This window comes from Petromyzon marinus, chromosome 24 (assembly GCF_048934315.1).
Source record: "Petromyzon marinus isolate PM22_M1 ecotype Great Lakes invasive population chromosome 24, UKy_Petmar_22M1.pri1.0, whole genome shotgun sequence".
In the NCBI taxonomy this organism is placed as follows: domain Eukaryota; kingdom Metazoa; phylum Chordata; class Hyperoartia; order Petromyzontiformes; family Petromyzontidae; genus Petromyzon; species Petromyzon marinus.
In genome coordinates this window covers 10,210,094-10,237,864 of record NC_133690.1, presented here as the reverse complement: position 1 = coordinate 10,237,864, position 27,771 = coordinate 10,210,094, and the positions used below count along the sequence as shown (strand labels likewise).

General features: G+C 46.9%; 2 protein-coding genes across 4 annotated transcripts in view; both read right to left on the bottom strand.

Moving 5' to 3' along the window:
* Positions 1-2,365, bottom strand: part of LOC116945528 (USP6 N-terminal-like protein) — a 69,139-nt gene extending 66,774 nt beyond the window's left edge. Inside the window, exon 1 of one of the 2 annotated variants that reach the window (XM_032959898.2) lies at positions 2,264-2,365. The gene's annotated coding sequence lies outside the window, so the exon portion shown is untranslated. Of the gene's footprint in view, positions 1-1,981; positions 2,239-2,263 lie in introns of those variants that run through there. The other variant, XM_032959899.2, reaches the window with a different exon arrangement.
* Positions 2,366-8,679: 6,314 nt separating this feature from the next.
* LOC116945527 (choline kinase alpha-like) overlaps positions 8,680-27,771 on the bottom strand; it is a 64,307-nt gene continuing 45,215 nt past the window's right edge. For both annotated transcript variants that reach the window (XM_032959895.2, XM_032959896.2), the window contains 9 exons: positions 26,524-26,637; positions 25,704-25,837; positions 25,060-25,164; positions 24,378-24,436; positions 23,089-23,176; positions 18,192-18,300; positions 16,696-16,787; positions 16,202-16,283; positions 8,680-13,438 (listed from right to left, as the gene is read on the bottom strand). In XM_032959895.2, the coding sequence (XP_032815786.1) occupies positions 13,382-13,438; positions 16,202-16,283; positions 16,696-16,787; positions 18,192-18,300; positions 23,089-23,176; positions 24,378-24,436; positions 25,060-25,164; positions 25,704-25,837; positions 26,524-26,637 (840 nt within the window). In that variant the 3' untranslated portion in view covers positions 8,680-13,381. The remainder of the gene's footprint in view (positions 13,439-16,201; positions 16,284-16,695; positions 16,788-18,191; positions 18,301-23,088; positions 23,177-24,377; positions 24,437-25,059; positions 25,165-25,703; positions 25,838-26,523; positions 26,638-27,771) is intronic.

Here is a 27,771-nt window from a genome sequence, read left to right as displayed (position 1 = left end):
CAACAGTTAACAATGCACACACGGCAAGCACATGGGCTTTGGCATTTAATAAATCATCATCATCACAGCATTTACTGGCGGGGTGTGTGTAGTAGTAAGCCTTTTTGTTCGACTTTCCATCTCACTGCGTGATGAATAATTCAAAAATGTGCATGCACTGTTAAAAATAGTAAATGTCACACACACACACACGGCCTTCAGACCGTCTGAAGAGAATAAACTTAGCGAAACGCAAAACACCAACGGAACCAGAGAGGAAAATACTGTAATCCCATGTAAATACGAGAGCCTTTTGTTCACACTTTGACGACGTACAAGCTCCGTTGCGGTACCACACAGTACTCGTTAACAATACAGATCGCGTAAATATATAAATGCTATGTCAATGCTAAATTACTAGTTGCCTCTGTGGATGTGTAGGTTTTGACTTTAACATAGCCATTTCCGTGACCAGTCACAAGCTAATCCCTTGGCTATTTCAATGCTAAATTACTAGTTGCCTCTGTGGATGTGTAGGTTTTGACTTTAACATAGCCATTTCCGTGACCAGTCACAAGCTAATCCCTCAGCTATTTGATATGTAAACCCCCTTTGTCAAGGTGCCTCACGTCTCCCAACCAACTTAAAAGTCGCTACGAATCTTAACATCGTTCATTGAAGCTCTGTCGTCCCTGAAGACGGCCGCTTGCATTGTGGCCGAAACGTCGTGAGAATTTGATTGTGTTAGTTTATTATTTTATTCTCATTTTACGTGACTTTACGGAAAGAACCAAAGAAGATATAAATGCGTCGTTAAACCCGTCACCACCCGACACTTAGTAAGGTTTGTCACGTAAACAGCACATGCCAATTCGTTACTAATACGGCAACACCCGGTGTTTCGGAGAGCAACGCCACAACATTTACAATCTGAGTACGACGTTTCGCCAGTAGTTACAAGTAGCTTCATCAGGCGACAGCCAGATTTGTTATTGTATTTTTACTTTGCTCCCACGGTCCGTCGCTCCCCGATTTCACCAACACGCGGCGATCAATTGTGTCAAGTATGGTCAAAGAACCACCACGAGCTACAGGGTACAACGGGTGGGGGTAGGATGGAGGCCTCATCCAGCAGTGGAATGACAGAGAGGCATGGACATGTGCATGCAATTTGTCCTCAAAGCGGCAAAACGCTGCTATTCATATTACATTGAGAGCTCCTTTTGCTGTTGTACAGCTTAACTTTTTTTGTCTTTGTACTTTTTTTGCCTTTTATCTTGCACTCTGCTGGTTTCATCTCCACGGGCTTTTTTTGCATGTTTATCTTAAACATGCTATTTGACTTCAAATGTCCAATTACATGTTGTACCCGTACAATATTTATTTTATTCTAATGTAATTATTATTTGACGAAAAAAATACAGTTGCAAACCTCTCTGTGGCAAGTTGTAAAAACCACATTTAAACTTGGTTTGTTTAAATTAGTGTTTAATCTGGGAAAGAATAATCCATAAGAGGTGTTTATATCACCAGCCACTTTGCATTGTAACATTTACTGACAGCCACATAACGGTGAACCACATTAGTCGGCACAAAACCGTTTATCGCAGCTTGCAAACGCGTTTTACACCACACAAAGGCCAATTATCAAACTACAAAAAAAACTAGTACAATTTAAATTACTTAAGTTTGATAACCATAACGGCAGTCGGCACGAATCCCGTTATATTTCATTAACATGTGATCCGACAAGCCCGAGAGCTCGACCCCGTTAGGCCTACCTCGCCTACCGAGGGACCTCACCCGCGCTCGGCAGAACTCAATAGGCGACACCGAAGCGACAACTCCCCCCCACCCCCACCCCCCCTAGGCCTACATTCACTACCGGGGGACATCGCTCTAAACCGGTAGGAATCCCCAGGCGAGGCGGTGTCGGGTCCCGTGCTTAATGAAAACCACGGTTTAACCACAAACAACGTAGTTAACAGCGCGCGATACTTACAATTTAAATCTGCACGTCCGACGCGTATGATCATGCACGAATACCAATGTCTTCTCGTTTGAATGATTATTTTTTTTTAACAGCGGCAAGCGCTTATCTTGTTATCATCGTCGTCGCCGTTTACTGCCGACGCGAACAGTAAAAAAACAAACCACGAGCAGCGGCTGACGAGTGTCGCGTCTCGAAGGATTACCCCCGGGGGGAAGGGGGGTGGTGAACCTAACAGCCAGAGACTCGCGACGTAGAGGAGGAGGAGGGAGACGCAGGAAGGGAGGAGGTCACCTGCGGCGGAGAGGAGCGCGCCGAGCGGAGACGCCGCGCGAAGGCAGCGCCGGAGTCGCCGGGGGAGGCGCGAAGACGACGGCGGCGTTGGGAGGGGAGTTGGGGGTGGGGGGGGAGTTGGGGGTGGGGGAGGAGTTGGGGGTGGGGGGGAGTTGGGGGTGGGGGGGGGGAGTTGGGGGTGGGGGGGGGAGTTGGGGGTGGGGGGGGGAGTTGGGGGTGTGGGGGGGGAGTTGGGGGTGTGGGGGGGGAGTTGGGGGTGGGGAGGAGTTGGGGGTGTGGGGGGGGAGTTGGGTGTGGGGGGGGGAGTTGGGTGTGGGGGGGGGGAGTTGGGGGTGGGGGGGGAGTTGGGTGTGGGGGGGAGTTGGGGGTGGGGGGGGGAGTTGGGGGTGGGGGGGGGGGGAGTTGGGGGTGGGGGGGGGAGTTGGGGGTGGGGGGGGGAGTTGGGGGTGGGGGGGGAGTTGGGGGTGGGGGGGGGGAGTTGGGGGTGGGGGGGAGTTGGGGGTGGGGGGGGAGTTGGGGGTGGGGGGGGAGTTGGGGGTGGGGGGGGGGAGTTGGGGGTGGGGGGGGGTTGGGGGTGGGGGGGGAGTGGGTGTGGGGGGGAGAGGGGGGTGGGGGGGGAGTTGGGGGTGTGCGGGGGAGTTGGGGGTGGGGGGGGAGTTGGGGGTGGGGGGGAGTTGGGGGTGGGGGGTTGGGGGTGTGGGGGGGAGTTGGGGTGGGGGGGAGTTGGGGGTGGGGGGGAGTTGGGGGTGGGGGGAGTTGGGGGTGGGGGGGGAGTTGGGGGTGGGGGGGGGAGTTGGGGGTGGGGGGGGGGGAGTTGGGGGTGGGGGGGGGTTGGGGGTGGGGGGGAGTTGGGGGTGGGGGGGGAGTTGGGGGTGGGGGGAGTTGGGGGTGGGGGGGGAGTTGGGGGTGGGGGGGAGTTGGGGGTGGTGGGGGGAGTTAAAAGTGGGGGGAGTTGGGGGTGGGGGGGAGTTGGGGGATGGGGGGGGAGTTGGGGGTGGGGGGGGAGTTGGGGGTGGGGTGGTGGGGGGGAGTTGGGGGGTGGGGGGGGAGTTGGGGGTGGGGGGGAGTTGGGGGGGGGGGGGAGTTGGGGGGTGGGGGGGGAGTTGGGGGGTGGGGGGGAGGTGGGGGTGGGGGGGAGGTGGGGGTGGGGGGGAAGTTGGGGGTGGGGGGAGTTGGGGGTGGGGGGAGTTGGGGGTGGGGAGAGGTGGGGGGGGGGAGTTGGGGGTGGGGGGGGGAGTTGGGGGGTGGGGAGTTGGGGGGGTGGGGGGGGTTGGGAGGTGGGGTGGGGGGGGTGGGGGTGGGGGGGAGGTGGGGGTGGGGGGGGTGGGGGTGGGGGGAGGTGGGGGTTGAAGGGGAGTTGGGGGTGGGGGGGGAGTTGGGGGTGGGGGGTGGGGGGAGGTGGGGGTGGGGGGAGAGTTGGGGTGGGGGGCGCACTGAGCACAGCGCACGGAGTTACAGCGATCGTAGAGAGACACTGCGGGGTTGGTAGAGACAACGTGGGGCGCGTGGAGAGGCCACATGGCCCATGGATTTAATAGGTTCATAGAGACAACACATGACTGATGGAGTTAACTCACTCAAAGATCATAGAGGCAACATAGGACAAATACACGTAATTTACGACTAAAATGAGCCAATAATGTCTGTGTCCTGCGTGTGACGTCACTCCACGTCGAACAGCCCCCCTCATTAATAATCATGAACAGGTGACGTCCTCCACATTGACCCCCCCCCTCATTAATAATCTTAATAATCATGAACAGGTGACGTCCTCCACATGGACCCCCCCTCATTAATAATCATGAGCAGGTGACGTCCTCCACATTGACCCCCCCTCATTAATAATCATGAGCAGGTGACGTGCTCCAAATGGACACCCCCCCCGCCATTAATAAAAATTAGCGGGTGACGTCACTCCACATGGGGGGCGAGGCGCCTCCTCCCCCCCCCCCTTCGGCGTCAGCTCACAACCCTCACTACAAAGGCAGAACCCTCACGTCACGTGATCTCCGTGACGCTACTGAGACATCGAAGTAAAAAGGACGTCATGATGAACAATGGATTATAACTTTTAAATTAAATAGGTCTGTGTCACCGCGCCCTTACAAATTGCACACGAATTGATGGAATTCATATCACGTCGCGGTCTGCTTTTCGCTTGCAAGTTTCAGATTTACTGAAATACATCCGTCCTTGTGTGGGCAAAAGGCTCGCTAACATAAGACTCGTCGAGCCAACAAGAGACTCAAATAGTCAAAACATGACTCAGAGACAACATAGGACTCAGATAACATGTATGGCTCAGTCAACACATAGGACTCAAATAACATGTATGGTTCAGTAAACACATAGGACTCACAGAGACAACACGTGGTCCATAGTCAACAAAGGTTCATAGAGTGAACATAGGACTCAATAGAGAATTAATTAAAACCACTAGAATTATAAATTACATAACTACTTGCATGAGTAAAAGTGTGTAATAATAACTGTATTTGTACTTAGCCATATTAGCAATGGAATAACGAACATTAATAAACAGTATAAAGTATGCTGGATAAATGTTTGAATCAAATCCAGAATGTGTAAGTGCATGAGCCAAAGTATATTTTTTTCATGGAAGGCCTTAATTTAAACCGATATAAAAAATAGGATGCAGCCAATAACATGGAAATGGACTGAAGGCATGCATTTCTCGTCTCCAAGAATGCAATGAACATTGCCCTTTGAGAGTCTTGCTGAACACTTTTGCCAAAGTGTCAACATGACTTTGAACAAAAGTACACGGATGTGGTCTGCACAGAGGGCCCCATAAAAGTCAGCTAGTCATCTGCATTGGGACATTTATTCATCAAGTTCTGCACGGCAGTGTTTTGGCAACAATTGAGTAACTGCACCGTGGCTCCCATCATAGGGATATTGTGGGCATGTGCATACGTACAGCCGTTGGTCCATCCATTGCTGGATAAGGGTCTCCCCACTCCGTGGGGTTATTTAGTAACACTTCAAGCTGGAGAGTGTGGATTAGTCTTGGTGTAACAGTGCATGCATTGATTAACATTGATATGGATTTTTATTGATTGTTTTTATACTCGCAATAATAAGATTTAACAAGAATAAGGTTCAGTCCTTTGTCAATCCACTGCTGGATGAAGGTCTCCCCACCCTGTGCCGGTCATGGGTCATGGGGCACATTTGACCATACTTCATCACGCCGGTCAGTGCTGGTTAGTTGCTGAAAGGATGAACAGTACCTGTTCAGATATCACTCACCACTGATGTTAGCCGTGGCAGAGAATTAATCTCAAGATCACCGAGTTCATCGCGCAGTGCACGAACTGCTGCACCACTGCTCCATTCAAGCTCACAATACATGCGTCGAATCGTGTCAGGATCGATGTTTTAATTCGTATACATTGTAGGTCATGGATTTTCGTGACGCGTGCAGCTACTATATTTACCACAATGATTCTTGAATCACAATCCTGAATTGCTGGGCCTCGAATGGTTACACCCCTGTTGGACATTTCCTGAACTCCAGCATATTCAGCGCTGGACCAACGTTTAAACGTGTCAACTCGACATGTCTTAACCCTATATATTCTTGGTTCTTTCGGTAAAGTCACCTTGAAGGGAAACAATAAAATAATAAAATATATATTAAACAATATTATTTTATATATATTTTATTGTTTCCCTTCAACGTGACTTTACCGAAAGAACCAAGAATGTGAATCACTGCAGTCACGAAAGCTTTAAATAAAAATGTATGTCTTAACCCTGTGAGTTCAAGTGTCATCAAGAAGGAACAACTGTGTGTATGATGCTCCTTTCGCATATCCGTCCTCCCCCACGTAAAAAAAGCATTTTTACACATCACATTATCCACGCATTGGTTAAAGACCGATTTGTCCAACCAGGACCCATCCGTATGCCATTTAAACATGTGGCAGTTCAGCAGTATTGGTTTGTTGATGAGACCCTGAATGTCGAAACCAGCCCCGAGTTTTCTTGTATTGAAACCAATGCCGATTAAAAAAACACACACAAAAAGCTGTGTGGCTCATGGGATGTCAGTTTAACAGAGGCATTCGCTACCAATATCATCCATAACAGGTTTTATTTGGGTGAGATCGCATACATATGTCTCGTTAAACCTGCCACCACCCGACAGCCAATAAATAAGGTTTGTCACGCAAGCGGAACATGCAAATTCGTGACTCGTACAGCACACTGGTGTGTTGGAGTAAATACACAACATTTACAATCTGAGTACGACGCGTCGTCAGTAATTACAACCAGCATCAGGCGACAGACAGATTTGTGGAGAAATCCTCCTGTTTCGTTCCTTAAATAGAGGGATAGATGTGATGTTGTCACTTGCGAGCCATTCTTGTGCGAAGGTTAGAGGGGGGGGGGGGGGGGTAATGAATGCATTTAAATTACAATGGCTATCCAATTTAAAGCTTTCGTGACTGCAAGGATTCATCTTCTTTGGTTCTTTCGGTAAAGTCACGTAGAATGAGAATAAAATAATAAAATAAAACAATAAAATTCTCGCGACGTTTCGGCCATTCAGGAGCTAAAGGCCATGTCGAGGTCTGGTCGCCACCAGAAGGGTTTCAGGAGAGAGTTCGTGTCGTTTTGCTATTCCTCCTATATGGCCGAAAGTTTAGTCCCATGGCCACAATCGTACTACTGTGGCTTGTTCACCCCCCCCCCCCCCCCCATGTTCTATTGTAGTCAGTGGTACGCACATGTCTTCGCGGGGGAATGTCAAAGCCAGGAGGGTGCGATGTTTGCGTCTCGAAGGTGTTTATTTTGGACGTCCGCGTCAATCCCTTGTGCGTTCGCACGGCAGGGTTTCTCTTCTTGATCTGGGCGAGACTCTAGAAAGGTGACAGCAGCGCGATCCCCAGCAGAGGGATCGGGACTTGAGTCGGCAGTGGGGAAGACGGTGTCTCACCTTCTCGCGCTGGCTCTCCGTGTTTTGTGCTTTGGCGTCACCTTAAACAACTAATACCGTCATCATCGATGCAAAAGGGACGTCGTTAATTCGAATCTCACTCAATTCCTGTAGCACAGGATTTATCATCACGCCAACTCACCTTTTGCACTCCTAACCATCGACATGTCTGCCTTGCCCACATTTAACGAACTCACCCGTTCATATGTAAACCACTGCACGCTGTACTCGCACGATTAGTGGTTGAATTGGGGAAACATGGCACTGGGAATGGTACATTTTTGTAAATGATCGAAAATGTGGCTGTGTGCAATACGCAGTCACGGAATGACCAAGTGCACGGCATGATGGGAACACCGATCCAATAGGCACAATCGTGCCTGTTGTCGTCTAGAAATCATCTTGTGTATTATTACGAAAATTACCCCGTAGAATCGCAATTTAAAAGTATGAGTCGCATGCAATTTCACTGGAATTAAGTGCAATAGTTAGTACAATGTAATGCTGATCATTTTAAACAAATAACGGGACGTAGCAATGTTTTAATCTTCTGCAAATAGAATTGGAAAAAGATCTAGCCACATTGCTGTTTTTCTTTAAGGCATCGTTGTCTTTCTTCACGTTTTGCAGACTTGTTTTCATCATTCCACGAACGAATGAAGGCCAAACCCACACAGTACGGGTTAGCAGTGGTGGTTATTATTTGAACATCGCTCACCACGCTGGCCAATGCATATTTGGTGAAATAGGCAGGGAGCATTGAAGGCGTGACATTGTACGATGATAAAAAAAAAAAAACAAAAGGCCGCTTGTGTTGTGGCCGAAACGTCGTGAGAATATTATTGTGTTATTTTATTTTATCAATTTATTATTTTATTCTCATTCTACGTGACTTTACCGAAAGAACCAAAGAAGATGAATCATTGCAGTCACGAAAGCTTTAAATCTGGAATTGTGCGATGAGTTTTGCTGCATCGCCCTCTGCCGGACAACGCAACCCACAGCAGCCTACGCAATACGAACACACACTCGTTTCATGCACCGCGTTCGACCCCCATCAAAGAACTATGGCAGGCTCAAGTTTGCTTCGCTTCTGAGATCTAAGACTGGGCCGCCACATTTCGGGCAATTTGGTCACAGCTCAATAGAGCATATATCCAAGACATAGGTGTTTTTGGTTTATATCGCGTGAATGTCGCTAAATGCGTCACCACCCGGCACAGCCAATTACATAATTACCTAATTGGCTGTCGGGTAATGGTGGGTTTAATTACATTTATATTTACGCGACCTAACCCTAGAATATGTTTTTTTAATGAACAATATTGGTCGCTAAAGCTTACGTGTTAAAGAGCATATTTATTGCATATACACAACATAATGCATTACCAATACAGCTTAACCCCATAAACCAAAACAAAGACCGTAAAATGAAGGCAAAGACTGAACATTTGTTTTCCAGTTAATTCAGGTTTATTTCAAGAGTCCTAGATGTTGGGTTTACAAGTTATTTATCGAACTATAACAAGAAATCATAAAATGTGGGACATTCATCACGATTACAGATCCTGTTGTCTGTAGATCAGTTTAGACAAAAACTGTAGTAGGCTCAGTTAATTCACGAGTGAATCATTCAAGATACTGAACATCCAGATATATTGAACTATCCAGTGTTTTTTGGAAAATGTAGCTTTAAAAAATGAAGCCGGTTTTGACTGAAAAACTAAATAAACAAAAACGAAACGGACACAGAAGTCACCTACATATATGTGCAAGCACTTAAGCAAATATTCTCTTGCAATAAATGCACGTAAAGATTAACTTACCGAAAACAGCTCTGTGTACATGGCTATGGAGGAAAAACAAACGTGCACATTATTCGTAGTGTAGTTAAAATGTGTGAATGAACTATAAGCAACTGAGTTAGCACGAGCAAGTCCATCTTCTTGCTTGAATTAGAGAAATCCGAAGGAGTTATTCACTGGCAGCTGACTGCCAAAGACTATAATGGTGTGGAATCAAGAACATTAAGTGGACACACATGCAGACGGTCAACAGAACGCGAGCATTCGCCCACAAAATTTCTTGTTACCATTATCACACCGGCTTTCCAAATTCCATGAAATTCAAACCATGTCTGTTGCCTTTCAAATGATCAGCATGAAAATGTACACGGCATAAAATCGTTAAAGTCAAAATATAAACGTTGAAAATCAGTAAAGAAATGTACATTACAATTTCATTTTTTTTAATCAAGTGCCTCTCCCTGCCCAAAACGAGTGTGGGGAGCGGGTGCTCATTTTGTATTGGTTGCCCTAGGCCAGTGGTGTAAAACGTTGATGTGTGGTTGGGTGCAAACCCACTGCATAAGACAAGCACAGTTGACTTCCCACAAAGTGGTATATCGTTTATCCACCCCAGAACAATGATGGACCGAGTAAGCTCAAGACTCTCAACTCGATCTTTCGATTGCGAGGTGGACGCACTAACCATGGTACCAATACTTCAAGATTTGTCGCCGTGCTGAAATATACTTGAGAAACGTTGGGGAGAAATGTAATTAAAACGGTACAGGCGATTGCCGGCAACGTACAGGAGAAGAGCCAATCAATATTTCCTTTTCTAATTTCAGCCAATCATGTGATTGGTCATGCACTGAATCCAGAAAATCAGAATCATCCAAAGAGGCAAGGGGGGCTTGCAACGCAACAGCGAGTCGGTCAATTACAATCCATAATTCTCAGCGGCACCTGAACCGGTGACGTTTTTGGACACGTGTTACTAATCGAGTCCAGTTTTGTTGTACTCACTTAAATTATAGCAATCCTCAACACCGTGTGACCGACGCTCTCCGTTCACAAATTTCCAACTCAAACGCAGTTCGCTTCGGGTGGATGTGACATCACTCAACTTAATTTAAAAAAAAGACTAAATATTGGAACCATTAAACGGAAACAAAACTGTCCATCTGTAACTCACAGCATTTGGAGCATTTCAATAACCGAGCATAACAACCAAAGAGAAATAATTACAAAAACATATATTTTTTTAAAATGTAGTTATTGGTTCCGAGATTTCAATTACTTAAAAAAAGATGAACGTGAAAAAAAGTGAAGGTACTCTTTTGTACAAAGTGTCACATTAAAAATATATATGCATTCTCCATGCATGCAATAATAATAAAAAAAATCTGCACGTTCGGCGCAGCTTTTTCGCCCACATGATCCATAAAGCATACGAAAATACATACAAACTTTACACTTTTCTTTTTGCAATGCAAAACAGCTCAAGACACGCGCAAGCACGGAACAGCAGCAACAGCAGCAATTGCATTTTAAAGACCATAAGATCATATCACCATCGACCCTGAAGACCACAAACCAGCGAGCTCACAGATCGTACTATTATCAGCGATCATAAGATCAAGTGAGGTGTCCCCACAAAGGGACTGGCCACACAGTGCATTCCCATCGCTTTAGATATAGGAACAAATGCAAGCTCTGCCAGTGTAGGTGCCATACGCCCAGCTATGCACGGTACAAACACTCACATAGCAAGGTGCACTGCGGGCAGAGAGAATCACTTTAGAGTATTAGCAGTGGCGCAGCCTGCAGACATCTGTCTGCCTCCAGTCGGCCATAGCACCGCAGACCGCTCGACACCAACAGGTAAGAGGGTTTCTGCAGGAGAAACTTTACGTGTAGACGCGCAGGCACACACACGCAGCACGTCACAACAGCTGAAGCCGACGACCAGATCTGACGGACACACCAGTTTCCTTTCAAGCCAACGTGTCTCCTCTGCTCGAGTGAGCAATAGGGTGCAAGGTCATCTCCAATTGGTGGCTCCAAGCTAGTGGTGGAAATTCCACATTCCTACGGTGGGGGCCCATTCTTTCCATCGGACAACCACTGATGGGTTTTTCCACAAATAGGTATTTTTTTTATTAACCATGAAGACATTATGGGTTGAGCTGATCTCCATCCTCCCCCCAATTAGGATTTGAACCTTTTAAATGCGAGCGCTCAAACTATAGCAACACCAAGCCAAATGGTTGCCAAAATTGTTGCAAAACATGGGAATATTGCAATACAAATAAATCTGAATTTGCTTTTTCAAAAGATTAGTTTTACGTGGCTAGTATTATTTTGCCCCTCAATTGATTGTATTGTCTTCTATCCCCCCACCCCCCTTGTGTTTGTACCAGGACTCTCCCTTACAAGGCGATTTGTGTCTCAATTTGTCCTTAACTGCTTAAAAAGTAAACGTCAGCGCTTAGCACTTTGGTGCCAAGGCCACGAGAGTCCTCCAGGCATTGGACCAAACTGCCTGAAGCCTGCAGTTTATTACAAGCCTTGCTTCCACACAAGGATGGGTTGCCAGCTTCAAACAGAAAATGCCCCCCCCCCTCCTCCACTCTTTCGTTCAGTCACATCGGCGGAGCGTTTAGCCTTGTATTCAGTGCATGAGAAAATAAGGCAGTACAGCAAAATGGTTTGCCGACATCCCTTAGAGATGTTGTGATATCCCCCTTCAGTGAGTGGGGTATTTTCCAGGCACTTTGGTTTTCTCCCATGCACACAAATACTGAATAAGAAATTGGCCAAACACCCCGATGCAAAATATAATCCAGACTCAGTGACGTTTTCCTGGATTAGAACTTGGTTTAAAGGTGCAGCTCGACAAACTGCTTGCTCATGACACTGCTGGTGGAAAAGTCTCCATTAGAGGGCACTATAGAGCAGCCGTTCCTCGGTATTTTGGTCTCCTCCTCAAAGCTCCCCAGACGTCTTTGGAAGAGGTGGGCGTACCCACCACCTCATCCGACCACGTGCGATCCGCCAAACGACTACCCTGTGGGTGTTCCCCGTTTATAATGCTGGGTGGACAGGAGGGCAAGTGGGATTCAAGAAACTTGGACGAGTCTTAAACTCCCGCGCCAGGAGATGGGACTCTAACCGGCGACCACTGGATTGCAAGCCCAGTGTGCTCACGTTTACAACATGGTGGTAAAGGAATACCAATAACATGATTACATTTCTGGGATGGCAATTAACAAGGCACACATGTTGCTGCACAATGGATGTTTGCAAGAGTTACTTAAATTGTGCAATTTGCTAATTCCCAACAGAACACAGCACACACGCTGGTGCCAGAATGTATCCGTAGAGTCCGAGTAAAGTGCCTGGGCATTGAGTGCCAGGTTATCCGGCCTCTAAAAGCAGCACTTTACATTAACTGGAATCCACCTTCAAAGGCTTATAAATTACAAGTGTGTAATACAGGGTACTTCAGTGATGCGAAGAACACGACGACAGCCCGTGGATTCAAAGCCAATGTTCTCCCCCCCCTCCACCCACGCTCAAATGATGGGGCGATGCTCTTTTCCGTTAATGGGAACGAGCCAAAGTGTGAAATTCCAAATCCCCTACGATGGGAGGACCAGTCCCCTCTAGTAGAGCAACTACGGGGTCGCCTTTGACACACAAAAAAACTGTATAACTCAATGGGCTTTACTCTGTAAATAAACTTCGGACTTCCCTACGAAGATGTACTCATTTGGTTGAAACACCCCCCCCCATAGAGATGAAGGACCGAGTTGATGCGCTTGCAGCCAAAAGCTTATCTCGAGGTGGAGGGGAAAATACCTAACGTTTTTTTTCCTCCCCAACTTAGCTTGCGATGCATTTACAAAGCTTTTACCAACCGCGATTAAAAAAAAATACGTCACAGCATCATGAACAGGCGTAGCCAATGCGAAGCATAATACACAGGACCACGCAACAACAATGCAATCTGCTCCCGTGTGCGCAGGGTTAAGAATGGCACGGATGGGACTGGCTATAGCCGAGACAGACGGTTAAAAACAACGAACGTAAAGACAACACACGTTCAGCTTGGGCATTTTCAAGTTTTACATTAGAACAAGCGTTTCAGAGATCCATTTGAGACACTTCAGCAGCGCGCCTCAGGTTTCACTTTTTTGCGGGCGAAAAATTGGTCATTCCCTTATTCCAGCGTATGCTCCTCTCGCTCTCTCTCGCTCTCTCTCTCTCGACACAAACCGTTTTCTTTCTCTCCTCATCGGCGTCGGTTCGGTTCCGTGTTAATCACAAGGCGGGAAGTGGGCACGGTGCGGCGACCGTCGCTTCTCACACAAACTTCTTCTTTTGGGCGAAGTAAGTCTCGAACCTGGCGAGGGCATACTCCTGAAAGCAAGGGCAACAACAAGGGGGGTGAGTGGTTACGGTGTCACTTCGAAATCCGGGCCAAGTTCAGGGCTGCGTATCAATTTTCCTTTCAAATTTAGGCAGCTTCGTGTTTTTTTGGACGGCTCAACAATTCGCGTTACATTAAAACACAGTTTCTAAAAGTAAAGTACAAATATAACTCGCGTGGTCTGGACGTGTGTGCATAGTATACAGGAAGTTTACTGTACTGCTGAAGTTACTCTACGGTATTGCTCCACGGTACAGTATGACACTATTGTACAGGTAAAGTGTTAAACTGCAAAACAAAGCTGCTCATTTCTGATAAGTGGCGTTTCTGTGCCATATGGAGACGCAGCCAACAACAAGTGAGCACTGGTGGGGCCGCTGTTTCATTGCCGAGTTTTTGGGATTGCGACGATCTTCCATTATTTTTCCAGAATTTCTTCGTTCAACTTTTATGGCTCCTCCCCTCAAAAAACCCAAGATATATATGCGGGCGACGATATATCTGCTCGCAATAGTACAAGGAACAAACTGTGATAAAAAAAAAATATGTATATTTACCCAGGATAGCCACCCCCGAGTCTCAAGACTCAAGAGGAGGGTCCCACATTGATACGTTTGGGATGCCTGGCATTTGTCCGCATTTCAGCAAGATTTCGGAAAGAGTCCAGACCCCGCAATCCCTATTTTTATCCCGGTTTGCATAAATTCAGACGTGTTATTACACCTGTTCTATTACACACGAAATACCAAGTTCCCCGTCTGTGGGGGTCACAGGGGTTCAGATGGCATGATTGTGGTGGCCAACTCGTACGTTTAGTTTTATTATAAATCTGTCTGCATGTGCCATATACGGTAACAAGGTCACCCCCCTCTATAGTGCCTTGAGGTGCTTTTAAGTACGTGGATACTAAACAAATTCTAAATACTAATAATATTTTACCGAGCGTGGGAGGATACTGAAATATCCCGATAAAATTCACTATGAACACAACTTGATAAACACTCAAGAGATCCACAGGATGGGTTTATGTACCCATTTGCTCTATTACCATCACCTGGCCTCCTTGCAGGCCAGCGGGCTTTGGGAGTCACACGAGTGAATGTGATTCGCAACAACCCTTTCCCCGAAGCACTGGATTACTGGTGTGCCCGGCTAATAGCGGAAGCAACTCGATGAATTAAAGACTGGAGGCAATCTTCACCAGACGATCTGGAGCCCATTGATGATGACGTCTTTTAAGAGCGCAATATAATTACAAAAGTCCAATTCAAAATTAATTTCATCTGCATTTAAATCACAATAGCGAATGTGCACCAGTGGCATGGCAGGTTAAATTGTAAACATGTTAAATAGACAAAGTGAACCCCAATTCATATTCTACTGGACATCTGTGACAAGGAGCTTCATAGCTCATCCGATTCCTCCACTATAATCAAATATTCCGATTCTGATATTTGCATAAGCAATGTAATCACACACGCTGTTACTGAAAACTATCCGTATGACCCATTGATGTGGCATATACAATGGTTGCGTAACTTGCTTTCTGTTGTACTATCATTTGCTCTGCAATCGGCTCTCGCCGACATGCAGAGCAATGCACCCCATGATGTTTTTGTCGTCTACACAGAGCACCATCAAGTGCCGGGAGGGGGGGGGGGGGAAGAGCCACACACAGAAATCAGCAGACCAGGCTCACACTGGACCGGACACTGAGACAGGTAAAGCAACGTTCATGGGGGGGGGGTCGGCACTGGGGATGTGGTCAATGGAGCTTATACAACGCCTAAGTGAACGCTTGGGGCACCACGTGGGATTATGACTAATTAAACATTAGCCACGAGGTATTTCTGTGTCAAATGATTATTTCCGGTACGAAGGTGAAGAGAGACTAAAACTATAAACCTCACGTAAGAAGGAAAAGATGCACGAAGGGTTAAGAGACAGCAGCAAAGATAGTTTGTTGCTTATCTAGAGGCTCTTAAGTGCAGCATATATATTTGCAACTTTAGCTGTGGCTAAGACGATCTGCAGCTCACTCCGAGATGCAGAGAAAACCATGAAGCTCATAGCGAGCAGGGCTTCACGTTCTATGACCCTCACACGTATGTACGCGTGTGTATGTTGAACTTCTTTGGCACCGTATGTAGCCAACTGTTCGAATCGGAGGTGCGGCGGGGGGGGGGGGAACAACAAATTAAACACGACAACAAGCAGTTCTAAAGAAATGGGTTTTCAATCTAGATTTGTAAGTGCACAGCTCCAGTTGCTTCCTAAACCGAAAGGGAGATTATTCCGGACGGCTGCAGAAGCGTATCTGAAAGCGCGCGATGCGGTCACCCGTCGTTGTTCACAGTAATTGCTAATCGTTAAAATTAACTCTGCTCAGGGATAAATGGGTGGGAAGCAGCATGGACGCAGAGAAAATCAGCAGACCAGGCGACCGCAGATTAGACACCAACACGGTTAACAAGAAAAAGCTACACTTTATATAAACAATTATGTCAGTAAATAGTGCCATGCATGTTTGGTTGAATTCCGAGTGCTTTATGAACGCAGCCCAGAGGTCAGCTTGGTCTGGTGGAATGATTCAGTCCGCTTTAGCACCGGGGAGACAATCCCGGCAATGGCCCCACAACTGTGATCTCTTATAGAGCGACACTAACAGATGCTCGCTCACAGCAGTGTTCTGACATTCGATAAAAGGTTGAACCAATCTTTGTTTGTATGTGTGAGCAATGGTATAAACGCACCAAGTAACCAAACTCTATAGTGGATATCTTGGCTTGAATGATGGCCCAGAGACCCCAGAAGAAGTGGGACGCCAGGGCAAACCTGCGCACGGCAAACACAATCACAGCACCTTAAATAACAACATCGATGATCGATCTTCATATACCCAGCTGAGCCTCATAACACATTGTCAGGAGGATCCTGCAGAGGAGTCATTTGGCCAATTCCTTATTCAGTGTTTCTTACATGTGAGATGAAATTCGATAGCTGGACAGAATGAACATGTACGCGGAGAAAATATTTTAAACTATAAACTAAAACGAAGCTATTCTCATTTGACCAGATAAGGCCCACTCAGCTATTAGCTCTTTTTCAGAAGTGACCTGGCCACAAATTATGGCCATGTCTCCAACATGGCCATTGTAAGCACAACCTCCCCCCCCCCCGAAACCCCCACACCCCGCCCCCCCCCCCCCCACCCTCACAGCTCCGGTTCGATCGTGACGCCACGCACCGATTGACCTCCACCAGCATGGCCTCCTCCTTGTTGAGATCGATGTCGTCATCGTCACCGCACGCTGCCAGGTATTGGCGAATAAAGAGCAGCTGCAACAACATTGACACCCGGCACAATCATCATGCCGGCAGCCCAGGAAGAGGACGCCGATCGCGGAGCGATGAGATTTCCTCGTGGTGCAGGCGGAGGATATAGGGAGGCCTTCATCCAGCAGTAGATAGCTAATGACTGACGGTATTCATTTTAATTGAAACTGACAGCTCGAGTCGACATGTGGAATTCAAACTTGTGACCACATTGAGACTCGAGTGCTCGCCGCAGTGCAATGGCTTTGCACATTGTGAATGTTGATGATGTCATGTGGAAAAATCGTGACGTTTCACAGTAGAATGTTGAGTTCTGGCTTTGGGAGATGGAGGGAATTTTCCGTGATCAGTGGGAAATTCGTTCACTCGACATTCCATTGTGTAACGTTGTTCACAACAATGGCACCAAGGAGTATTTTATTGAGTCTCAACTTAAAGCGCAATTGTAACACTTGTAAAGCTCAGTGGACAAAATAATATGGGTTTGTGGGTTTCTCGTCTGCGTTTGTGGTCTCGTGGTCCGGTTTTATTGGGTTGCCAATTCAGGTTTGTTGATTCGTAGTCCAGATTTATGGGTTCAGTGCATAGGTGTGTGGGTTCTTAGTCTTAGTATCAGGATTCTCAGTCTGATTTCTGCGTGTAGGGTGTTCATGGTGCAGTGTGCTGGTCGACGTTGCATTCAAGTGCAGCGCACCATGAACAGTCTGATAAAGGTCTTGCTATAAAAAGAATTGGGCTAAATATGTATTTTATAATAAGATTTTTTTTATTATGCTACGTTATGTTTGCATGTGAAAACTCATTTCTTTAGATCTGCTTTTTATGTTTAGTTATTTGTCCTTCCCCCGTACCTTTTGATTAGCGCAGTTAGCTAACGAAGGTGTGAAAGAAGTTCAACTGACATGCATGTTAAGCGCTCTGTGACAATTTTATTACAAAGCACACTGTATTAAATAAAGTTTGATTGTATTTATCTATGTTGAACTTCTTTCGCACCATACGCAGCTAAATGGACGTGCTGGGGATGGATAAGAAATTAAACACAAAAAGCAGTTCCAAAGAAATTCGTTTTCAATCTACGTAAAAAAAATGCATATCTAACAGTGGGCTTCCGAATATCGGGAGGAAAAAGCGTTCCAGATGGCCACAGAAGCGAATCCGAACGCGCGAGGCAATGGCGGTGACCGTCTTTCTTCGACGGCTAGCCAAAAGCCGCTGCGAGGATGACCGGGGTCCGTGTGAGTGTCGATTGATTTAACGCAAACAAAGTGGCGTTTGGGTGACCGCGAATCCTGGTGTCGACTCAAAATCTATTTCATACGCACGACGAAGGCTGGCCAGCGGCCTCGGGCGAGCGACGCAGCCAACAAACACGTCACACCCCCCGCCTGCCCGCCCTTCTCTCACCTGCTGCTCGCGCGATGGGTAGTTCTCCACGTTGGTTTTGAAAAACGGCCAAGACGGCTGAGAGTAGTCGAACATCCACTCGCAAAAGTGGTTTCCGATGTCGAAGCCCCTGCAAGGCAAACGGGGAATCTCCGTCAAATGGGTTACCGTGCCGTGGAGGCGACTTGGGAGGGTTGAGCGAGAGCCGGCTCGACAGATGAACCCGGTGGCCTTCGCACCTCCCTGTCGCCCCCTATGTACCTAAGCAAAGTGCGGTGCAACACGCGGGCTATGCATGCGCGTGTATGCGTGTGTATGTACGTGTCAAAGTAGCTTGTAAGTTATACAAAACGTCGTTCAGAGTCTATGGCATTTAAAATTAACAAAATGTTATGTCAGTTACACAAAGTTACTTTTTTTGGTTTCTTAAAATAAGGAAAACAAAGAGGTACTACGTTAGACAATGGTCGAGTTAAATGACGTCAAAATTGTTTTCTTTTATTTTACAAACATTTCGTAGACATTGTTCGACGACGCAATATTCCAGTAAAATTTAAACAAATGTTGTGTTTACACTTTTTTATGGTCCGTTTACATATTTTAAGAAGCAAGCTGATAGAAATTATTACAAAGTAAAAACGAAAACAGTCAAAAGATTTAAGAGTAAAAAATTGTTTGTTTTTCCTTAACGTATTCTTTTCAATTCCTCTCAAGTAAGTGATTGCTAAGTAACCCGATATGTGCAAGAATTACGTCTTTAATGTTCCAATCTTTGCTTTTTCTTTGTAAGCAATGGGTTACAACTCACAGCATTACACAGCTGGGCACGCTGCTATTTGTGAGTGCTGTTGCATGGAGCTAAGGCTCAGATTTGACCACTCTACCACGAGGTTATTTGCGGGGTTAACGGGTATCGTGGCATCAAAAACTCCCAGGACGACAGAGGTGAGGGGCAGTAAGGTGGGGTGGGCGCAAGTCCAATTCTTTACAACAAAGCTCTGCTCGCTCAGAATCAAACGAGACGAGTGATAGGCAATACATCAACCCAATCAGCCACCCCCACTTGGCAAATGCAACAACCCCACGCGAAAGGGAAGATGTTGATCGATTGTCTCGCACACCCGAGCAAGCGAGTGAACTTTGAGAAGGTTGGAAACGTCCCTGGGGGAGGGGGGAGTTGTAATTTGGACCCTGGGTGAATGAGGCTGCCCCTGCCCCCCTTGCCGTGCAGCGGTGTCCAAGCGGTCGTCTCTTGACGAGTCACCGAGTTTTACCCAGAGGCCGTCTGGCTAAAGGAGCGCACATCAGTGGCTGAGGCCCTAAACAGACGCGGCTCTCCTCTTCGCTAATTGCTCCTCAAATGCGTAATTATCGCCCTTGCATCCTTTGTTAGGCCAGGTGGTGCTGTGGGCAGAGTGCCCGACTCACAATAACCAAGATCTTGAGTAAAAATCCCAGCCAGGGTTAACACAGGGCCCATCACCATCACTCAAAAGGTCTGTAAAATGAGCACTACTTTACGGAAAGCCAAAAGTCGTTGTTCTACAGACAGGATTGTGAAAAGTTTCACATTGCTGTGGAGACCACTAACAGAGATGAGTAACAGCGTATAAATAACTATCACATCAGTGGCATTAACTTCCTGTTTTTACCAAAGTCAGTGTGCAACAATGGCACAAGCAGTGAAATCCGATAGTCAAGTCCAACACAAGTACACGTGTGATTAATCTGCTTCCTCTATCCCTTAGTATCTCTGCGATTACCGAGGGCCTGTTAGCACACTGTTTAATACTAATATTATTTTGGCTTGTAATATCAATTGATGTATCATAATACATTTTTCACTTTATACTATTGGTTTAACTCAGTAAATGCTTAGGTTGTTTATACGTGGCTGCGTTGTTATTTATTGACGAATATTTCTCCATCATTCATTCTGTTACTCACCCCTCCCCCTCCCCCCATAACTGACGAAATCCATTCCTGCAATCTGTGCGCTACCAAGGTCAATCGTAATTTACCCATTATTGTTATTACTACGATTACCCTTGCAATAACATCAACCCTAAAGACCAAGTTGGGCTCGTCTCTCGCCTCGCAAGCTCAGGATTCCCACGCTCGGTTTCTCCGCTGTGTACCTAAGGCCAGCCAGGACCCTAGCGGATCCATAGCCAAGACGCGCCGTCACGGATGGGGGGGGGAGGGGCTACGAAGCGGGACCGGCTATGGCCATCGCTGCACGGCAGTGTGTGGGGTGGGAGGGATGGGGGGAGGGGAGGGTGTGGGAGTGTAGCCACAGGGCGGGTAGAATGAGCGCAGGAGCGCGGCTCGGAGCCCAGTAACCCGGCAAATGGTCTCCCGTGCGTGGTGTCATAAACAAGCGCACGTGGTGGCCCGCGTGGGGCCACCTGTCTATCGGCGAAGGCACTTACTCAACCCCCAGCCTCGTGCAGACCAGTAGGGGGCCCTCGGTTAGTGTTTTGACAACGCATCAAAACACAAACTGAAGACAGACACGAACACAGCACAATTTTGCAGAAGAACAACACATTTCCTTTCGGGTTTTCTTTCTCTCGCTCTCCATCTCCGTTTCTGCTTTTTTACGCGCTCGTTTTTTTTTTTGCTTCCGAATTAAAATTCGACGCCTCTCTCGTGCGGCCCTTTGTCAAATCAAAACTGGGGCCAGCAAAACTACGAACAAACATGCGCTGCGCATCGCTACCAAACGCACAAGTTAGTTCCATCGTTCATCTGCTCATTAAAACGGGTTTTTTTGTATTATGCATAAGACCAAAGAAAGGAGTACGGTTAATTTTTAAACAGGCAAAGCTCTTACATTGCTTTAAGAAGTGTGTACCGAGCTCCGCTCATCCCTAGAAGGGTTAAGATCAGGTTATGCGGGGAAAGTCTAACACAAAACGAATCTAAATCGCTTCCAAGAGCAACAAGGCAAAAGTTTTCCTCCTCCTGGGCTGATTCCCCCACCTAGTTTTGCTAGCGACCACACAGAACTTGCTAATCCAAACCCTGAGCAACATGAGTGTAAATCGACATCACATTCTGGGCTCTTCTGCTTCAATCAGACCAATTGAGATAAGAATGTCTGCCTTTGTACACAATTTACAACACGCTGAGAATTGATTGCCACGAGTCTCTGAAGTACAAAAAACTATTTAAAACATTCCTGAATTTTATTTCCAATTCGTTGAAGTATTGAATGTCTAACTTCCAGCAGTCACGGGCTCTGGGTAAATGAGCTGCTGCATTACATGGCAGGTATAGGAATGATAAATGTTAGCCCTATCGTGGCTGCCTGAAGAGCAAATACTCTTACCAATTGTTAGAGTTTTGTACTCAACAAATAATACTACCCATGAAAAGCACATATCCACTATGCAAAACTCATTTGCAGGGATTATTTGTTGTGCTACGATGAATGTGCACTGATAACAGCATTGTAAGTTCATTTGGATGTGCAACTATCTTTGTCGCACATTTCAAATGGAGCATGAAGGAAGCGTTTTAAGTTATGGAATGGATTCTGTACGCATCAGCCAATGGGGATCGGCTCATGCTCACGGCAAAGGCCAATGAGAGCAGAGTTTGGATTAGCAACCAGTATCGCCATCTCTCCATCGACAAAGACTAACATAACAGCGTCACTAACATTTCCTGCTCGCGTTAAAACAGCAACAAATGGCGGTGAGAGCACAGGAAAAATAACAACCTGCTCATTGTAAAAAAAATTCTAGTTGTATGTCGACTTTGTAAACTCAGAACGGGGATAACACTTGACAAGTTTTTAGCGCTATAACACAGCTGCTCTTAAAATAAAATGCAGAAAAATGCAGTAAATTGCATTCAATTTGTACAAGTCATTAAAAAGCATGTATAAAAAAACTAAACGTTATTCACTCTAAAAACTCATTACGTCAAACAATTCGACGAAATGCAAGAAAACTTACCTCCGCTGTGTTGCAGCAACATTTTAAGAAATATTTAAACAGTTAAAATCATGCTAGATGATCTGCATGTTTTACTAACCGACACAAGAGCCATGCATTGCTTTTACTAATACGATTATTACATTTGGTCCGGCAACAGTTTGTCGAATGGACATCACTGCCATTCTCCGGCCAAGAAAAATGTCTGCACCATTGTCCAAAGTGCCGAAGAGGGCTTTGCACGACTACATTGCACCACATGTCCTGCATCTTGCTAATAGTTTCATCCAAACCTTACAATTACTCAGTCAGTGCAAGTGCCACATTTAGATTGGTTGAGTAAGACGGGGAGTAGATATTGATGAATTAAAAAATAATATCCATATCAACGCACGTCCATGTCTACATATTTGCTGGACATACACATGTACCATTATGAACATGGGTAACTTATTATTTTATCGAAATCAAGTAAACGTGAAAAAAATCCCAAGAGATTTTAGACTTCCGCATTACCAAATAATTTAAACAGTCTTACCAAAATGCATCATCTTTTAAGAATTCGATTATACTCCATGAACTAAGGCATAATTCATGATATTCTATTTAAAAACTGCCATCATAAACATATTGGATACCATAACTTAATAGCCAATGATTTTTTTCACATTACTACTTGAAACAACCATTTAAAGAAGTTACAATTGTTTACTTTGAGATATTTAACGTACAAACTTCACACTTATTTCATTTGGAAAATGGAGTATTTTTGCTAAACAGCACATTTCACACTATTGAGCAACGATTTTTTTTTAACACACACACACACAAGTTCAATAACAGAAACACCATATCGTACAATAAAATATATCCATTCTAAATTAGATTTGAGATCTCTGCATCAATACGGCTAGGCCTAGCCGGCGAGGCCTAGCGGGCGAGGGTTCATTAGGAGAGCTCTCAGCGCTGCCCACCTGTAATTGTAGCTGCTGTACTCGAAGTCAATGATCATGAGGCGAGCGCTGGCAGTCGAGTCCTCCTCATTGAGCAGGAGAATATTCCCTAAGGGGACAGAGACAAAAACAAAGATCCCCCATATAGCCTTAGACTGTAGGGGAAAGTGCTGTTAGCGAGCACCTATAAAGGCCGGCATGGCACACGAGAGGGTGGCCCAGCACCACTCCCAGCCGCCTTTGTCACCCTAGTGGCGATGTTTACACATCGCACCGGGTACTCATTTGAGGCCGAGTCGACCTAGGGGAGGCCCAGAACCGGTTCAGATAATCGTCACTTGTGATGGCCCGCGAGCGGGAATCGAACCCGGGTCGCCAGGTTCGTAGCGCAGCGCGCCAACCGCTACACCACCGCTCCCACAGAGGGGACACAGACACGCATGGGTGCTGACGATGCGTGGAACACATGGGTAGGTAGGGGGAGAGGGGGGCGGCCCAGTCTCGGCATTGGACAATCACTGCTGACTTCCCATACAGCGGTACCTCCGTTCGTTTTAACATTCAAAATCGAGTTAGAAAGTCAAATTAATCTGTTCAAAAGCAAACGCTGAGGCGGTACACATCTCCACTTAGCCAGGGGGTTGGCTGCTCCGAGTCTGTGGTGCAAATTCCACATTGCCATGATAGGACCATTCTCTACATGGGACAATCACTATTGACTTTTCACAAAATGTTAAGGTTTTTTTTTATCGCTAAAGGGATGAAGGGCAGAATGGGACCCTGGACCTGGATTGAGACTTCTCGACTTTCCGACTCGGATACGGGGGGACTCTGCTGCAGTGTCAACCGACTGCATTGTCCATCCATGCTCACGCTTTTCACGAGCGCGGTCACCAACGGTATTTGCAGTTGGTAGTGACCGAGTGAATCGACACAGAATCAGAATCTCCTATTTTTAATTGATGAAAGAATCCGATGAGCTATGAAGTGCTTTTTTCACAGATGGTCCGGTATGGGCACGGGGTCAGCGAGTTACAACAGCAAACAAGACAAAAACAACGACTAGTGCCAAATAGAGAAAATGTTAAGCAAGTCACGAACTATAAATAAATAATGACGTATTTAATTATATCAGTCTGATTTAGCAAGATCGGCCAAGGCAGCAAAAACAAAAACAACCACACCAAGGAAAACACCACACAGCAGTAGTCCCTCAACAAATTGAGCACATTAACATTGAACTATCGATACGCAGGTCATGATCAAAGGTACACGCGATGCAATGCAAATGAATTGGCACGTGGTGTTACCTTCCTGACAATCATTGTGGCAAAACACGACTGGCGACAGCGTCTCTGCAAGTAGGGCCCTGCACGACGAGGAAAAATAGAATCCCAAAATTAGTTCAATTTCCTACCACATTGCACAACAAAACCAACGCTTTCCATCAGACTCCCAGCCACGGCGAACAACGTCGCCAGCGAGAGATGTCTGAACCATATCTGGCACCACCAAAGCCTGAGCAACGCACATTGGCGAGCATGGTGAAGTATGGTCAAACAAACCCCCACGACCGACGCAGTATATATTAAAAAAAAATACTCAATCCAGAAGTCGATTGACAAAGGGTTTTCAAATAAACATGTACTTTACATTAGCTTTTTGCAGCCAATATTTAAATTCACGATTGATTTTGGGCTAAGCCACGTAATAATCTGTACAAATGTTGTCGTGTAAACCCTCCACTGCCGGACACAACCAAACAATTCAACCCTCATCAGGGTGTGCAAGCGTTTGACAACGTGACAGTAGGTTTTGCTTCAGATCGCCGTTTAAGTTAAAGAATGCATTCTCATGACCAAACTTGGCAATATTCGACGAAGTGTGGTAACTCCAAACTGGCTTAAATTAAAGTTGTTATTGTTATTAGCCACAAGCCCTCTCAATCAGCGTGCCCTTGATGATGGTTCGCCTCCAGGTGGCCAGACTCACTTGAGGGAGTCCATCTCCTGCACGAGGTTGAAGGCCAGCAGTTTGTTGAACTTCCGGATCTGCACCTCTCGCGAGAAGTTCAGCGTCATAACTTGGTCGAGATACCTGCAGTGGACACAACGAGAGCGGTTCTCCCTTTGGCACATGCATGCAGGGCCTACTGGGATGTTACTGCTAAACATCGTAAGCTTAGGCCTATTGGGGAGACATTAAGGTCCCACACTACAGGGGGCGTGCATGTGTATGTTGAACTTCTTTCGCACCGTACATAGCCAATCGTGATAATCGGAGGTACGTGCGTGGGTGTGGGAAGGGTAGCGGTAGTGTAGCAATTACCGTTGTGCGCTCCGAACCTGGTGACCCGAGTTTGATTCCCGCTCATGGTTGACACCAGTGACGATTATTTATACCGGTCCTGGGCCTCCCCTAGGTCTACTCAGACTCAAATGAAAACCTGGTACGGTGTGTAAAAACATCACCACTGGGGAGACAAAGGTGGCCAGGCGTGGTGCTGGCCACCCAAACCCCTCGTGGTTACTGTGTCAGCCTTCAAAGGTGCTATTCATTAACAGCACTTGCCCCAACAACAACAGTCTGTTAACGCGACACGCGGGGGACCGTTGTCGCGTGCCTCGCCCGCTCACCGGGTCATGGTGTCAAACAGCCAGCGCGGCTCCTTGTTGAACGGCATCTGCATGAGATGGAAGTGGCCCATCTTGGTGGCGATCTGGGCCGACAGCTCGGGCACCCAGAGCTCCTCCGTGGCCAATTTCCGGCTCTAAAAATGAGACGGCGCGCGGGCGGGCGGGCGGGGGGGGGGAGAGAAACACCACCACGACGACGACGAGTCAACGTGAGTGTCCCTCAAAGTGTCGGGTGGTGGGGGGGGCAACACTCTCATCGCCATTGGTGGCACGGAGCCAGCACTGCAAAATCCACATCCTTAATCTGTTCAAAGGACAACCACCGCTGACTTTCCAGAATGTGGTACTTAATTGAATGATCGTGGAAGACTGATGGGTTGAGTTAATTCCCCCCCCCCCACAACCCACCAAACCAGGAATCAAATTTGCAACCCTTTGATTGGCAGTCAGACGATCGAACGAAAATGGCACCTGGCATGAATTGTGAAGATAAGACTGTCTCGTTGTGAAGATACCTCGACAGGTTTTCCTCGCTTTGTGGTAGATGCGTACCAAAAAAAAGGGGCACACAAAGCGAAACCGCACGAGTCCGCTGCCTGCCGAGTAGTGCATACAAGACACACACAATGTTGTTTCCACGGTCCTCAGATTGATTTAAAGAATAAAAAAAAAAATACTATTTGCTTCAAATTACAAATACATTTGACTCTGGCCGGACCAGCATTTCATTTGTATCAGAGGGCAGCCCTGCCAGTATGTGCTGCTGTATTATCCATGACCCCCGCTGGCATGCACTGCTGATAAAGAGGGCGGCCCCTACCGGGATGTACTGCTCCAGGCGGCCCTGGGGGAAGATGCCGTAGAGCTTGGGCCCCAGCGCTCGCTCGGCCAGGATGGCGAACATGACACTCTCCAGGACGATGGCCGTCGCGCTCTGTGCAGCCGCACACAAACACAAACACCCGTTAGGTCTCGCACACTGCCGGGCGCAAGTGCTGTTAGTGGAGCACCTTTAATGGAGGCTGGAATGACACACGAAGGGGTGGTGTATCCATCAAACCATGCCTGGTCACCTTTATCTACCCCCGCGGCTGATGTTTGCACGTAATTCCGAGTATTCACTTAAGGCCGAGTCAACCTAGCGGAAGTCCAGTGCAGGTTGCTGTTTCGAATTCTAAAAGCCAGTGCGTGGCCAAGTAGTGAATTTTGGTGTTTGGGATCGTAGCACAGTGTGCCAATCGCTGCACCATCACTCCCGTGTAAGATCAACTGAATTTCAAATCCCGTTTTGCTGATATATTAACTGGACAGCCATTTCACGTGCATCGCCACCAGGTGGCAGTCACTCGCAGCGCCACTCCCTTGAACATGCCAAGCGTGTGGCGCAAAACACGTGCAGAAAATGCGTCCGATTCACACGGGGGAAAGGATGACGGTTTTGTGCGAAACCTGCAAAGGCAGCCCCAGTCGGACAGGCAGCATTAGGGCTCAGCTGTAGCAAGTGAGGGGCTGAAAACCACAAACAGGGAGCTGTGAACGGCAACATTATAAGGCGAACAGAGTGGAAAAGGGCCTCGGCGAACCACCACCGGAGGGGTGGGGAAGGGGGGTTTGGAGTGAAGTCAAGTTTATTTTGTTTAAACCAGGAGGGGAGAACTCAAGAGATGAGCATCGTCTCAATTGCACGAGTATCCTGGGTCACCAAAAGGACAACAAATAAAAATACAAAATACAGCAATGACGCAAATAATGTAATGGGTTAGTATTCGGGTCAGTTAGAACTGAACTGAAAGGGATAATTCTCATGGCTGGTGGGATGCACTATACAATGTATGGATTTTGGACCCATTGTTATAATCACGGATTCAGACTAGGGTTTTTAAACGATAACCGGTAAACCGGTAACCCCCCCTCCTCCCCCATGCGGTTAGCAGTATTGCAAAACATTAACCCCAATTTGTTTGCAAGGCTTAATCATGCAGGAATTGGTGACGAGGCTGACACCATCAAGCTGGTTAGACTGCCGAGAGCTGGATTCAAACACAGGCTTCTCAGCAGCACTGGCTCA